At 38.0% G+C, this 16,935-nt stretch overlaps 1 protein-coding gene across 1 annotated transcript; it reads left to right on the forward strand.

The window, feature by feature from the left end:
- Positions 1-1,265: 1,265 nt before the first annotated feature.
- Positions 1,266-16,133, forward strand: cavin1a (caveolae associated protein 1a). Its single transcript, XM_014969471.2, has 2 exons — positions 1,266-2,090; positions 14,830-16,133. The coding sequence occupies exons 1-2, from the start codon at positions 1,596-1,598 to the stop codon at positions 15,589-15,591; spliced, it is 1,257 nt and encodes a 418-aa protein (XP_014824957.2). The 5' UTR covers positions 1,266-1,595; the 3' UTR covers positions 15,592-16,133.
- Positions 16,134-16,935: the final 802 nt, after the last annotated feature.

The raw sequence follows: 16,935 nt of genomic DNA on the forward strand, positions 1-16,935 counted from the left end.
CATATAATGTCACTGACGTGACGGCGAATTTAATTTACAAATAATTGTCAGTTGTTTTAGTTAGTTTACCTTATTTTGAAAGTATTTTCCGGACTTCACAATGTTCTTCTTGGTTACTAACTTACGTTTGATAAACTATTATCGAAGTATATTTTGACCCCTAGGTGGCATAAAAGAGCCTATACTTTTAGATAAAAAAAAGTTGCAATGATTTTTTTATTAAATACACTAAGCAACTGGCATTCCTGTTTGTAAAAAATAAAGTATGACTATTGTTGTTTAAAGCAACACTTGCAACATTGATGTTACTCTATCAAGCTCGTCGATTAATTTGTCTGAGACATGTTTACAGATGGCGTTTTACTTGTATGATTCATGGTCACAAAACAATATGTTAATGCAGTTGCTCTCAGTTGCTTTTGTGCATTTCTCAGAGCAGAATTGAAATTCTCAAAACTTCATGTTCAATCTTCAAATCATTGTGTCACTTGTGCTCATCAAAAAAGCAATTTCTTATTCTTTGAAACAAGTTGCACATCTTTTTGTACATCAAGTGATTATGTAAGACTCCCTGCTTTTTCCTAAATTTTTAAATGCTTATTTCATGTTGAACAAAATGTATTATATGGGTGTCTGTTGAATTGTCGCACCCTCCGCAACATTCAAAACATTTAACAATCAAACCTGACTGTCTTATTTGTACACAATGAAACAAGGATTTGTCATCCTCAGGCACTGACAAGTTTATTGATACAGATATTTAATTTCGAGAGAAGAACTAAGGATTTTGAGAAATAAACTGAGTTTTGAAGGTAATCAACAGTGTTTTGCTGTTTGTACGAATTGTTTTGAGAAATGCACTTATTGTTTGGCAAATGTCAAACATGATTTGAGAAATGCACCAAGCCAACTGAGAAAAACTGTGAATACACTAAACGTTACTGTAAGCTCACAACAAGCCATTTTATGTGAGGTATTTATTTGCAGATGTGTTTAATCCTGCTCTTGATCTCAAAATAATATGCCAAAGCTATGCTGTTAATAACACCAAACACACTATTTAAATTAAAGTGTACACAAACACTGAAGTAAACTGAATCCAGTTTAAAATGATATACAGACAGATAGACAGACAGATGAACAGCTGTTGCTTTTGGAGCTTCATCAAGCTTGTTTTCTGTGATGTTTCCATTAGAGAGCCTCACCTTGCCGTTTTATTTGGGACTGTTATGCCACTAAGAGGAGGGGGTCTACAGACATTCTGCTTAGGCACAGAATGGGGTGGAGCTGCAGCGGTAGGCTGGTACTGGGTGGAGGCTGGGTGCATGAAGGGAAAAGTTTGGCTGGGTGGTTTTGCAGTGAGCAGAGGCATTTGACTCAGGGCACACATGCTTGATCTGTGAGAGGCCCCACTCCCCTTGGCTGGCTGGCATCCCAGAGCAAAGGCAGAGAGAGGTAGAGAGGATTGACTGAGAGGAATCTAAAGAGGCAAAAAAGTAGGTTAGGAAATTGTCTAAAAGAAAGAAAAGCAGACTAAGGCTCATCTAAACAGCTTGTTTATTTTGGTAAAGAGGTGGTATATTTAGTTGCTAGGTATGGCAGACACAGGAGTCAAAAAGGAACATGCACCCCATGCCGATATACCCTACGACGATGAAGAGGTTGCTCTTGTTGGCGCCGCTACAGAGCCAGCAGTAGATGACGATGACCCAGCTGAAGAAGTGGACCTGGTGCTGGATGCTGGAGGCAAGAGTGAAGCTCAGATGAACGGGGTCATGATTCTCTCTCTGCTGGACAAGATCATAGGTGTGGTAGACAAGATCCAGCAGACCCAGAATGGACTCGAGGCTCGACAGGAGGCCATGGAGAAGTCTGTGTCAACCATCCAAGGGGAGCTGGCGAAGCTGTCCAAGAACCACGTCGACACTGCCAACACAGTCAATAAAATGCTGGACAAGGTGCGCAAGGTCAGCGTCAACGTCAAGACGGTGCGCAGCAACCTGGAAAAGCAGGCGGGACAGATCAAGAAGCTGGAGAGCAACGAGCACGAGCTGCTCAAGAGACGGAACTTCAAAGTCCTCATCTACCAGGTGAAATGTGGAAGAGATGTCTTTTTATAAGTTTATTGCATACCTTTTGTCATAACAGATTCAAATTAATATCTCGAAATTGCTACTGACACAAGTAAAGCTTCACAGTATCATGTTAATCTACTACTTGGTACGTTGCATTCCCCACATCCTGAAGGGAGGTTTGGAAAAGACGTGTGAAATTCACCTGAAAGGCCGTAGCAGCAACATACTGACCTCATCTCTGCAGAAAGAAAAGCCAAATTTGTGTCTTGCATTGAGTTTTGTTAGTGGAAATGAAAAGAGGACTGCGGCCCTTTCAGGATGAAGGATGAGATGCCAAGGCTTAGTAGATTCCATGACACATATCTCAGAATCACTCATTCCTAAAACTTCAGCAAGGCTGTAATGTTCACAAAGTGTTCAACAAAAGCTCTCCTGTCCTCAGAAGCTTCTGTGCAGCTTCTGTTCAGACTAGACCCTGTGACTTTCATGAAAAACTTGGGACAGGTAGCAATTTCTTCCATTCCACAGGCATACGTGATCGCCCAATAAAATCTATATAAAGACTCCTGGTTGTAAATGAAAATATAAGCCCTATAAACACAGGCATGTGGAGCTATTTGAGACAGAACCAACGCCCCACTACTGAGGACAGGGTGGTGTCTGGAGTAATGAAAGGTGAAAACATGTTGCATTTTTTTTTTATCTTGACGATGTCTTAAGACAAAGTTAAAATTTATGGCGCATAATACTGTACTTGAGTTAATGATTGGACCAATGTAAACACAGGCAGGTTCAGTTTTAAAGGTGCAAAACAGAAAAAGAAGTAGCTTCAAACTAGAAATAACTTGAACTCATGGGCCAGAAAAACAAAAAATCAAAGAAGCAAGAAAATAAGAAGTGCCAGCTGCACTAGTCAAAGGACTATAGCTACCTCAGTGAGCAGTTCTTTTTTTAGCTCGACATGCCGTCATGTCTTACACAAGTTGAAGCTACTCTGTAAAGAAAAAAAAATCTCACTTGGATATACAGCAGTAATTTCCTCTATAAACTAATGATGCTTCACTTACTGGAAAAACGATGAGCTAATCTCAAATACATCTGTAGCGAGGGATCTTATGGTGACGAGCCTCACATGTGCGGAGCTTACTTGGGGATCTATTTTGGCAGGCACAAACTCTTTGCACCGCAAGAGCAGGTTACACTGTTGGCATCCAGCAGAAATCCAATCATAGGCACTTCACCCCAATAAATTACTCAGTAAAGCAGGTGCCTCCTGCTGTTTTGGAGACTGTAAGCCTTTCAGTTATGTTGCAGTGGTTGCCCCTGGCTTCCAGCCTACTTTCTTTTAATCAAAAGGATGGCTGTACTGTGTCCAGTTTATCTGACCAAGTGATAGATGGGTACACATATTGGCAGCAATGCAAATCAGCACTGGCTCTCAGCCAGTTTTCACCACTTTCCACTCACTCTGTTTGCGTGTTGATGTGTTGGAGCGGGACGGGTTTAGAATTAGAAATACGGTAAGACCGATGTAAGGGTTGAAGTACAGCGTGTAGAGGTTAAGGCAAGACTCCATGGTATTGCTTTGCCACTATCCGCGTGTGTGTGTTGGGTTTCACCCACAATATCAAAGTCGTTCTCGCTCCGATTTCAGCTAAATACGTGAAATGCGTCGCCGTGCGCTACGAGACGTACTGCTTTTCTTTGTTCATCTGAGTGCAGGTGCTGTATTTTTGTGTTGTGTCACACTGCTGGATGTGCTCTCCGAGAATAGCCGCACAGTTGAGAGTTTCCGGGTTGGGAAACCTGGGATGGAAGCTTTATATTTAAACCTGACGGGAAGCGGCATTGCCAGGCAACAGCAGGGCATAGCAATAAAGACATAATTACCACATGCAAATTGCTTATCACTGTACATAAGAGGCTTTCAAATATTCCTTGCATTGTGGGTGTCCTCACTGCACTGCCAAGTTTTCCCCTCAGCATGGATCACATTTACACTGTCATCAGGGCACTGCTGGTAGCAGCCAACAGTGAGTCAATGGAGGCTTTTCTTCATATTTTTCCATATTTTTTTCCCTATGACCATTTTATTAATGACATGGCTGTGAATCATGTTAAAGTGTATGTCACTTACAATGATTTCTTTTCTCCCCTCATTTCCATGTATCTCACGAGAGGCAAAAAAGAAACTCAAATTAAACAGGATACTGTAATTGTGAGGCCAAAGTTTAGAATGTGAATTCATGCGCAAGTCTTTTGGTTGTCCTTGTGCAACGACTGCGAATGCGGAATTTAAACATGAACCCATTGCAGCTGATCAAAATTGGAGAGTCAGTCAGAAGGAAGAGCTGGAAGGGATCCTTCGCTGTCGCGGTGAGCTTGTCCTTCAAATCAGCTAAAGAGACTCAAATGTCTAAAACCTTTGATCTGTCTCCCAGCTTAGGTTGTCTGTGGATGAAATCTGCCCAGGCAACAGCAGAAGCTGCTCCTGCTTTTTGACTGAGGTTATTAATGTAGTCCCAGCATTCTTGCCACAAATATTACAACTGACATTCAACCACCCAGGCTTAGTCACTGTCAACATTTAAACCCAGAACAGAAAACAGGCTTTTAATAATTTAAACTGGACATAACATAGATATTCTTCACAGTGTTATTTATGGAGTCATGTTTTCTCCTCATTTATAATTGCACTTATCATGGTAATTATCTGCATGTAGATTCTTGTTCAGTGTGAAATTGTTGGTGAATGCTGGATTTATGGAGCAAAGATAACATTGCTTTGACAGCTGTTGCACAGGATTTGATCTGGCTGTTTAAAAATTTTCAGTTTTTTTTAAATTTTTTAAATTTTTTTTATTTCAGTGTCCTGAATGTTGCAGCTCAGAAATATCACATATACCGTCCATATTCATCTGCTGTGATAATTTTGTAAGCCAAACTCAAATGTTGAAGCATGGACTTCAAAAAATAAATGTAATTAATGTTCTTCTAAGCTATCCTTGTCTTTACTGATAAAGGTGTAGACATTTTGGCGTGCCAGAAGCTCGGAGCGGCTGATATGTCAAGAGAGACCCACTCATTCATTTGTCTTGTACTTATTTGACCACCGTATATACCTTCTATAGAGCGCTGAACCTTTGCATTGCCCAAATGGCAAAGTGATCATTAAATATGAAAAAGAATTAGTCTAATATGAAAGTCCACTGTTGGAAGAGGATAGAATAACAGGAGAAAACCCTTATTAACAAAAGGAGAACTTCAAGCAGAAAAAGCCCAGGCTAAGATTTGAGTCTGAGACCTTCTTGCTGCAAGGCAACAGTGCTAATCACATTTTTTTTTTTTTTTTAGATTAGAACTGTAACACACCGACCATAATTTGTGACCCTGAAGGGTGTGTCCGTCTGACTAGGAGGTCAGCAGCACAGGAGACTTTACTCTCAGTTTGAAGACTGTGATGAAGAACCAAAGGATCACTTTGTAGAAAGGTGTGGGAACAATCATTTAATTCTGAATGTGAACAAAACAAAGATTTCTATTTTGGGTGAAGAAGTTAAGGTGGTGGCAGGGTATAAAGAAGTTGGTATTTGTCTGGAGAAAGAGCATAGCGACTTTTGTTTCATGTGGGAGATTAGATCCTTTGGTGGTGACAGCAAGATGCTTTATCGTCTATAAAGTTTGTTGTTGAGAGTTTAGTCTCTTCTGATGTTGCACATTTTAGACACTCCAGAGCACACACTTTACAAGACTGTTTTTCAGACTCACTGCAAAACAGATTGTTACAGAAGATTTTTGTTGTAAACTCTTGTTTTACTTCTTCTTTTTTTTACATTTAGTTTTTCTTTTGTATTATTAAGGTGTTTGCAAATGAGTTGAACTGAATTGGGCTGAATTGAGTTTCATTAGTTCTAAAGTGAGAAAGACGTCTATTGGCAGTATTTAGTCTCTGACCTGGCCTGAATGTCAGACACAAACACATGGTCTCATGCGCAGAAAACAAGTGATGATTTTCAAAATTCATGCAATTTAAAGTTTGATCAAAAACTTGTATGAATCAATTTCATGCAACTTCACAGGTGTCTTCATCTAGTTTATGCAATATAATCCGCCAGTCGGTGGCATGGTGAGACGGTATTCCTGCGTCTGGAATCAGGGTGTGTTTGGATGCTCCTCAAAAACAGCGTTAGCTATGTGGTCATTCTATCAGGGGGTTAGAGGACTTCTCAGTTACAGACTACTCTAACAACTCTATGCAGAGCTCCAGTCACAGCCAGACAGTGCTCCCTCTAGACCACCGCTCACTTTTCTGTAATAGATTTTCAACTTGCCCGTCTATGTAACAGCATAGTCTCTCTTACTCCAGACGTAGAATTCCAACCATGGGAAGCCCTTTGGCCTCTTTACTTAATTGTTGTTTCCCTGCGCAGACTGCATGTCAGCGCCTCTACAATGAAGTGTTTTCAATTACCTATCATGTCGTAGCAAGTAAAACCAAGTAACTTGAGTGAAAGGAAGTCAACAAGCAGCACAAAGATAGAGCTCTGATTCATTCTGCTGGCATCTCTGCATCCCCCACTTCAGACACCACTCCCCCTTATCGCTCCCACAATCGAGATGGCCTATTTCAATCCAAATCAGACGTCTAATCCAGAACTGATAGCATAGCTCTTCCAGTATTACCCACAGCACTTCGCACACACTCCCTGTCTCCATTTTCTGCCTATAAAGAGATTGCACTAAGACTACATAGCAATTGGTTCCCATGTTCATTCATTTTTAAGTTGAGCCCAACGTTGTACGATACATCACCAAAATGTAAACACATCAAGTTCCCACGTTTTAGTGATGTAGAGCAGATGATTATTTCAGAACTTCACCTATTTTTTACATTTTCTTTGTACAGTTTAACTGAAAGACAATCAAATCTATTTAAAGGTAAAATATAAAAAGAAAGAAAGAAAGAAAGAAAGAAAGAAAGAAAGAAAGAAAGAAAGAAAGAAAGAAAGAAAAATGTGTGTGCAATGTCAGACAAATACTTAGTTTCATACAATTTTTGATCAATATTTGATGTTGTTGGGTACACATATCAGCTATGGCCAATAGAAAAGAAATTGCCTCACAAATGAACAGATTTGGAGAACTTTAGATAAAGAAGGTTTCATAAAACATTTCTTTTTTTCAGTTGAATTATGCAACATATGATACATTCAAAAAATTAATTTTAGGAAAACTGTCTCCAATGTTGCATTACTGAACATGGAAACAATAGTTTCTGTCATCAGTACTTTATCTGAGCTGGACTACTTCCTTGAGTCCTCTGGTTGTTTATGGTAATTCTAAATAATGCCGTCTGTGTACATGTTAATTTAAAAATAAATTTATGTTTACACTTAAATTATGTCTTAATCCTTTCTATTTAATTTTACGCAAGAAATAAATGTGTTTCTCAAAATGTAGCACTATCCTATTACTATGAAGATAATATCTCTTATGTTTGTGTTCCAGTGTTATCTCTTATTTTAGCAGCGGAGAGCGACATCATGGAGCCAGAGTGTTGTTTCTTTTGGCTCATTTAAATGCAGGTTACTGTTTGGGGGTTCCCTTTTTTCTTTCACCACATGTATATTTTGCTGATAACAAGAAGGAAACGAGTTCACGCTGAAGCAAAAACAATCCTTTCCCCTCCTTTTGTTTGGAATTCTTTCATATTTTAAAAAATGCAGACCATTGTTTTTTTTTTTGTTTTTTTTCTCTAAAAGTTGTTCCATTAATGTCCCGGTGAAGCAAGCCTTATTTGCCACTGCATTGTTTTTCTTTTCTCTTTGCTTATCCAAAGCAAAACAATAACAAATCTGAGTAAGCAGTGATGTGGAATATTTCAAACACTTACCTGTCAGTCAGGCCTATGGACCATGCAGCACAGAAAAACAAGTGTAATTTGATAAACTAGCTCAAAGTGCTGCCTGTAAGGTCTTTTGTGCCGCTGTTTGCCTGGGTTAAAGTGGGTGTTGGTGCAAATGGATTTTCCGGTAAATCCATTTCAATCCTATTCAATTCATCTAGTTATAGAACATACAGGGAGAAATATACCTAACTTTTAAGCATATTCCACAAATGTGGCTGAAGTCTTGATTTTGAGAAAGCAGTTTCTGAAGTTTTATGCTAGCTTACTTTATCCACCCTAAAATGTATTTAATGGGTTTCTGGGTCTTTCTCCTGATTGGAAGTTGCAACCAATTGACCAAAACTATCACCATATAAACCATACCTGCAACATAGCATTTGTGTATTGTACTGTGATAAATTGTGCAATAAAAATAGTAAAAAAATTAAATTAAATTAAAAATGCTGCTTCATGACATGGATCCTTCCCAAATTTGGTCTTCCAAAATGGACTGATGTAGCATATTCATTTCATCAGCAAAATCTACAGAGACAAAATAATTAACATTCTCTTAAACAATGCCAGAAGGAGGTCTTGAGTTACTCTTGGTGAATTTAAATTCCTCCTCATTTCTCCACGCATGCCCATCCCACCTCCCATGGCAGCAAACAGGATGTACCAACTGGAAGACGGATCAGGTCAACGTCTAGTTTGAACAGTTGTAGCTGTCATCCAGCTACTTGGCCAGCAGACAAATATGTGTCCTCATACCACTTTTCAGCTCTGGGCAATGCTGCTGATACACTCCAAGCTTATTCGGCACATTGTCCCCATATGAATGAGAACGTAATCAGAGTAAAACACTGGCTAAATGTTTTGAGTTTGTACCAAATCTGAATATTTTTTTCTCAATAAAAATTATTCCCAAATTCTGTTTATTATTTAAGCCATCTTTTGAGTTGAATATATATATGTGTGTGTATATATATATATATATATATATATATATATATATATATATATATATATATATATATATATATATATATATATATATATATATATATATATATATATATATATATATATATATATATATTATGTGTGTGCAATTTTGGAGGGGTTTTGAGCATTAATGGCTAAAAAGTCTCTGGCAGGTTTTAAGTCTGGACTTAAACTAGACCTTAAAGAGTTGTTGAAATGTTCTTGGAGTGATTTTGAAATTGCTTTGTAACATACTTCTAGATAATTTTGTTTGTAATTTTCTTAGATCCGTAGATTATTATTATTTTTTTATCTTCATAAGTGTAATAAATAAAACTGAACCAGAAATATATAATAAATAACTGTTTCATTGCTTTAAATTAACATTTTGGTAATGAAAGCAATGTTTTGGAGCCAGATTCACCTTTGTGGTTTATTCCAATGCTTATGTGGCATGTGAATCTTTTGCTCTTTGCATGTGAGAACACCAGGGGATTTATAGTAGCCTGGGCATTAGGTTTTGCATGCTCTCAAATATTCTGGAAGATTAATCTATTACTAATATAAATAGTAACCAGATTAGGTTGAGTGGGAGCAACATTTTGTAAACTGGGTTAGGATTAACCTTTAAACTATTTAGCAACAGTGGCATGTTTGTCTTTTATAGTCAAGTAAAGCAAATCAAATAAGTTACTATGCAACAAACCTACAATATGATGATATAGAAATGTTTTCCCTGCACACAAACGCTTATATGTATGCCAGTAAACACATGTACTCATGGATTTACACAGGTTAAGACTGAACTGTTGCTTTCAAAAATTACAAAACAGGACTCCAGTGTAAACGAAATGCCCTCAGCTTCATTTAATTTCAACACAGATTTTTTTTTTTTTCTGACAGTGGGAATCTATGAGTCATAGTAGATATTTCAGTTTTTCCGCTGAAAGTGCATCAGTTCCCTCACACACATTAACAATGGCTTGATTCAGAGCCTTGAGAGCAAGATTTTCATTGGGCAAAAATAACTTTCTGAAGTAGGGCTTTGGCTTAACAGCCCTCTTCACTAAGTTATGCATGAAAAGAGAAAATGACACAACCACATGAATAATATTCTACATCCTTTTTTATGTAAATGAAATGATTTAAATATAGATATTTACAGAATATGCATATTTATCACAACGCTTTGTTTAATCTTAGGTGAGCTAGTCTATAGGGAATACAAACATATAAACTAATTTGAAGTAAGACTGAAAAAATACATAATTAAAAAGTCTACTTAATGTACCACTTTGTCAGTACAGACTGCACTGCTGGAGAGACTGAAGTCATTATGTAATACCTTCACATACTGTTTCCAGTTTTCTTGGCAGCTCACATTAACACAGGAATGGAAAACTCAATTTTGCACCATTAAGTGTGAATAACCATGCTGAGATTTCAGTGGTTTCAGAGTCAGGAGCTGTGGAAAGCCTGAGCTATGGAAATCAGAGAGTTCCATTTGATGGTGGCTTTCTGGTAAATAAAACCTCTCACTTTGAATGAATCTGTATATAAGCTGTGGTTTAGTCCAGCGCCACTGGCGCTGGGGATTCTAATTATATCTCAAAAACTTCATGCCCCAGAATTTGCATTTTGCCGTAAGTCATCTGACTCACCTTCAAAATACCTAAAGCAGTAGTAGGCGGGTAGCCAGTCCCCTGTGAATTGTCTAAGGTTTATTTTGGACCGTGTAGGAAGCTTTAGAATAAATGACCAGAGTACATTAGCGGTCATATTATAGCCTGCAAGCAGTCTCTGGACATCAAAGGATCCTGATGCAGGTTCATGCAGAGATGTAACACGCGAACCTCCAGCCCATGTCAATCTCTCCCTTGGCCTTCTCCCACTCTAAAGCGACATATCGGTCAGAGACATCACTCACTGTGAATGCTAGCAGCACAGCTGCAAGGAGTGGACGGGATAAGACAGCTGCTCCTGTGACTCATTCAAGAGGCCTTTCATCACACTGCCTCTAAAGGAATAGTGTGTGTGTCTGTTTGTCTTCTAGCCTGTTAAATGGTTGCATGGATGTAGGTGGATTAAGAGCATCTGTTAACAGTGCGTGAACTTATCTAAACAGTGAGTCTGACATTTTCCGACGCTTGTACCTTCAGTTTTAATTTAGCTTGATATTATTCTGACTTTTTTTGTGATGCAAACTGGAAAGTATTAAAAAGTTGACAGGAAGTGAAAGCTGAATCTAGCTATAACTACCACTAATATAACAGTTTTAAGATATTTCACTATGATTTTTTTTTTAGTGGTTTGAATGAGGTTTATGTCCATTAAGGATATTTTTTAGTTAACCTGTTTAAATATTTCTTAGATTAGTGTAGGTATTCACAACATAAATAGTCTTGGTAATGGAGACAGAAAGAAGCCAGCAGTTTATGGTTCCATTTCCGTTGTTGTGCATAGAGACGATGTATCATATTACGCCTTTAACTGACTCCAAATGTTACCCATCTGGTACAGAAAATAAAACAGCCTTTGGTTGTCAGGAGAAGGTACGATAATGTTTTGCTTGTAAGAGCTTCCTTTAAACATTTACAAAATTAACATTTCCCCCAAAAGGTGAGCCCTCATCTCAGAGTGGTGGCCACTCTGCTTCGAATAGCATTTTTCATGCCTCCAAACCTATTTTCTATTCCTGAATTGTTTAATTTTGTCTCAAAGCCGACCTGTTTTACTCTTCACAGATAGAAAAGTATATGCAGCCATTCAAAAACAGGATGCTTAGGATCAACTTTTCCATGAGGGCCACTTAGTTACTCTTGTTGGAAAGAGCCGTCAACAAGGGAGGTTTATGTTATTTAACAGAAGATTCTTAGTCCCAGCTCCCTTGGCACCTGTCAGTGAATACATTCACACAGCGGGCAAACTTTTCCGCTGCTGCAAAGTAGTAAATCCGTGGAGAGTGGAAGGTAACACAGGGACGCTAATGGATTTAACATATTAAAACAGAGGCTCTCAGTCTTGTGTTTTGTTATCAGGGCTGGAAACCCAAACAGGGTTCACTGATGTCATCACGATTTCCTTAGAGCTCAACGGACCATAAACAGGAAAGTTTTTTAGCCACATTCCTACGAGCTTAAACGTCTTGCATATTTATTTAATATCTGAATATGTTTTAGTCTCTTTTGAGAGATGCCTGTCTCATTTCAGCAACATCATTACTCAGTGTTTGCAAATACACAATTATCCACATTATTTATGATTTATGTTGTTAGCGGTTGTTGTTTTGGATAATTAAAAATATCTTTCCAGCGTTAAGTTCTTTGCATCCCAGATTTACTGGTCTATGAGGGGGAAAACTTGCACTAATATGTCATTATCAATAAAATGCTCTCAAAGCAACAAAGTGATTGTTTATTGAAATGATTAGTGGGACAATTTATCATCCAGCAAATTTATATATATATATATATATATATATATATATATATATATATATATATATATATATATATATATATATATATATATATATATATATATATATATATATATATATATATATATATGCAGCTCAGCTCAATCTTCAGTAGCCAGCATGGCCCGCATGATGAAGTGGTTACTATGGTTGCAGCATGCTGTGTTTATCTGTTGCTGTGCTGCAGGGGATGGTGTTGTTCAGCTGGGGCGAGGGGTGGGCTGTCTGTAGGGCCGAGCTATGCAGTGGCCGGTGGCCAGAGGAGGGTAGATGGAATCCAGAAAGCAGAAAAGGCCAGCTCAAAATAAACGCACACACAGCGGGTCGGCCAGTGCCACCGTATATACACCACCAGATATGGAGGCAATGTACGTTTTGTGGTTGTGTGGCAGTATTTAAACAGTGTAGAAAATTCTGACTGGTGCTTCTCTTTTACAAGTCCGACATAAGGCATAATATCTCTCACTATCACCAGAAACTTCACAATTTATGAGTTGCTGATCATCCCAATCTTAAATTTGTCAGTTGTTCTCTTCTGTGTGCTGGTGTTTAACTACCACAATTTATTCCTGCTATCAAAATATTGGATTGAATGATATTTCGATTGTGTAGGGGACCTTCACAAATAAACATCTCCTTTGTCAGAAGACATTTAGTCTCTTTACATTTATGATAATGATTAATAAAAGACATCAGCGCTGCCTTGAACTGTATATTTTAAGAGAACTCCTAAGGAAGTAGTGTTGAGTGTTACAGCAGAGAACATAAACAAGACATTTGCTACCAATTAGTACTTTACTTCTGTTTCAACTGTGTGGGTGATAAGTAAAAATAGTTGTCTGTCTTTGGCAACATGTTACAGGAGACATTATGCCAAAACATCACCATACTCCCTTGAGGGCAAACTCACTGTAGATGAGCTTTCACTATTCACCGCAAATTAATATTGAGGTTTTTTTAAATAAAGATCAAGTAACACTGTAAGATTCTTGTTTCTAAACTTATTTACAGCAACATAAAAATCAATAATCAACAATACAGATTATGTGAATTGAAAAATCAATGTCATTTGGGCCAGCAGGGTTGGGGAGCAAAAAAATCAAGAAACAGAATAAAAGTCTACTTTAAGGAGCAATTTGAAAAAAAAAATCCCTGAGATGCTCTTTTAAGGTTTAAAAGAAGTAATTTCAAATTTTAAAAAAGTAAGACAAGTTAAACACTTTTGGATAATATCAGTATGTTTTTTTTTTATTATTGGATATTTGTGAGGTGGCAATTTAAGCTCTCAGCACTCTTTCAAAATTTACAATTCAGATTTTTATACCACATAACTAATAGACAAAATAATTCACCCTGACCTTTACTTGGAGATCTGGCAACAACGTAAGACCTGTCATCCCTCTAGGAGTTTATTAGCATGATATGAGTGAAATCAAATTCCTTAGTCCTGAAAGTCATGGCCAGTGGCTGACAAAGCTCATAGTTCACCTGTCACCTATTCAGCACTTGTTTTTTTCCTTGTGTCCTCAAGGATACCAGCACAACAGTTTATGAATAAAAAGATAAGCTTTCTGTTCCTCTCTCGCTGTCTTGGTTAAAAGAAAAACAAGGTGGGAGTTTCTGAATCTGTTCATCTCTCTTTACTAAATGCTTACTTTCTACACTCAACACAAAGCAGTCCCTGTGGGAATCTGCTGTGCTTTGTGAAACTGCATAAATTATGAGATGAAGTGATGAAATCAAAGTAGCCTTTGAATTACGAAACATTGACAGTTTGCATGTAAATGCAAATGGTTCCAGATTTTGTTTTGTCTTTTTGGGTTTTTTTGGCTACAAAATATATTTAGGATTTCTGTTATTCACCTCTCCTAAAATGTGTCTTTCAAAAGACTTTAGGGTTCGAAGCAAAAATGATACCAAATGACAGGAAGTAATGTGGTTTGATGCAAGATGTTCTTGGCTTTCATTTCAGGTTGATTGCAGTAGCAGAAAACATGCTCTGGAGTTAAATATGAGTTAAGTCATATTTAATATATATGTCACACAGTACAAATTATGCTTACTGAGTTGAAATCTTTGCAAATTTTATTAGAGATGTTCATCTTACACCACTAGGTGGCATTCTGCACCAGCTGCAGCTTTGCGTTGCATATTAAGCTAATGCGTCACTCTGCAAACTATCATGCTCACATTTTCCATGTGAGTTTTGGTTCATAAGGGTGGGGGGCCGGGATTTGTTTGTTTTTCTGAAGCAGGTAGCTGTCATTCCACAATAAATCAATTGACATTGTTGTATTGTTTCCAATAAAACAGCTATCATGTTGCTCAGTTTTACTCAATTTCAGCAATTTAATAGTTTCTTTTTCTCTTCTCCCTTCCTTTTTTTTTTTTTTTTGTACTGTCAGGACCAAGTGAAGACACCAAAGGAATCCAAGCCCAGAACAGCAGAGACAGCTGAAAGCAAAGCAGTGGAAGGCCTAGAGCAAATACCTGAGGATGGACAAGAAGGAGTTAAAGAAAATCTCAATTCTGATGAAGAAATTGAGGTTGAAGAAATTATCGAAGAGTCTCGTACAAAGCGTCTCCAACGCACCACCAAGCAGCAAGTAGACAACATAAAGAAGGCCTTCTCCAAAGAAAAAATGGAGAAAACCAAACTAAAGACCAAGGAGAACTTGGAAAAGACCAAGCAAAGGACCCGCGAGAACCTGGAGAAGACGAGGCAGAAAACCCGTGACAATCTTGAGAAGACGAAGCACAACCTCGAGAAAAAGATCAACAAACTTGGAACCCGCATGACCCCCAACCAGGAGCGGAGAGCAAAGATGAAAAGCTCCAAAGATAAGTTCAAGAAATCCCTCACTCCTGATCACACAGAGTATGCTCGCTCCAAGACAACCGTGTACCGCGTCCCCCCCTTTACTTTCCACGTGAAGAAGATCCGGGAAGGGGAGGAGGAGGTGGTGCAAAACACAGAGATGGTCGAGGTGACGGAGGGAGAGACGCAGCCAGAGGGAGAGAACGGGCTGGGTATGCATGTGGAGGTGGAGGAAGGGGAGCTGGTGAATGTAGATGGTCCAGAGATGCAGGGTCTGGTAGAGATAACTGAGGACTCTCAGCTGGTCAGGGTGGAACCAGAGCATCTAAAGAAGGTTGGAAGTGAATAAAGGCGTCCAGAAGACAAGTAAAGAATGAGAAGGAAACAATGTCGATGAATGAGTCTAATCGAAAGGACACTGTAATAATCTTAGAGACTTTATCGAGGTGATTACAGTCTGACACCTCATTTGCTCTTTTGTCATTTTATTGTACCCAGCGGCAACAATGACTTCCATGTTTGCTCATATCTGTTATGCAAATAATAGATATGTATATATATATATAAAATAATGCTAGCTTTTGAAATAGATTGTTATGCTAGACATATGTGTATCAAGTGTTTCAAGTGTTTGATTTTCTTTTTTTTTCTGTTTTTGGTTTGACTAACTGCTCGTCTGAAGCAAAGGCACAGTAAAAAAAAAAAAGTTTTAATACCTCATAATAAAAAAAATTAAGTTAAGCCTTTCACCTGTTTGGCATGCAAGATGTTATGAATGACCAGTGGTAGATTTTGATATGGGTGATGTGACTTTGTACCCAAGTGCCGAACAGCCTGGGGGCAACCCGAGGCCAAAAAAATTAATAAATAATTTGACATTTGCACCCTGAACATGTTTTCTATTGTATATTTCTATGCTTTCTCAGTAGGATTGGTAGTTTCTCTGAGGTGTATAAACAAGAAAAAAAAATTTTTGGGGGTCGGGGGTTGCTAATGCTGCTGAAATTGGAAAGTGATCATTCTAATTGGAACTAAATAAAAGTGCTATTGATGTGTTTTTAATGGACTCTGGATTTAACTGGAGATTTTACCATCTCCAGTTAAAAATTACACATATTTATCAATCTATTTGTGAAAAGACAAAAGTCTTTCTTGGCAGTAGAACCATTTTATGTAAAGATCAGCACAACACTGTGCAGACTGGTTAATTCTGAAACTGAATCATTCGACACTATTACAGATCTTTAAAGTTTTTGATTTGTAAAACATTTAGTTTAAAAAAATAGGGATTATATTTTTTTTTTAAACGTTCATATATGGCTGGTGTCAAACCTTGATTCACTTTGCAGGAAGTAAATTGGAGAGAACCCACCAAAGTCGCTAACTGTCTTCAGTTCTGTTTGTAACATCTATGGACAGAGTTTCTGGGCACAGCCAACGTGTTGAGGTGTTAGGAACAAAATTAATCCTAAGGTCAACATCACCATACTGTTGGCTTCATCAAACCCTGATCTACAGCTTCCACTGAATCAGTTTGTAGCCAAGGGCAAAGTGGCTGGGAGAATCAATAAGTCCAAGACTACAGTCTTGAACCAGAAAAGGATGTCTAAGTGTCCTCTTTGGGTTAGACAAAAGGTCCTGCTCCAAGAGGTATTTAAGTATCTAGGGGTCTTGTTCACAAATAAGCGAAGAA

The sequence above is a fragment of the Poecilia mexicana genome, unplaced genomic scaffold (genome assembly GCF_051168715.1).
Source record: "Poecilia mexicana isolate PSO_F unplaced genomic scaffold, ASM5116871v1 scaffold_8, whole genome shotgun sequence".
Classification (NCBI taxonomy): Eukaryota; Metazoa; Chordata; class Actinopteri; order Cyprinodontiformes; family Poeciliidae; genus Poecilia; species Poecilia mexicana.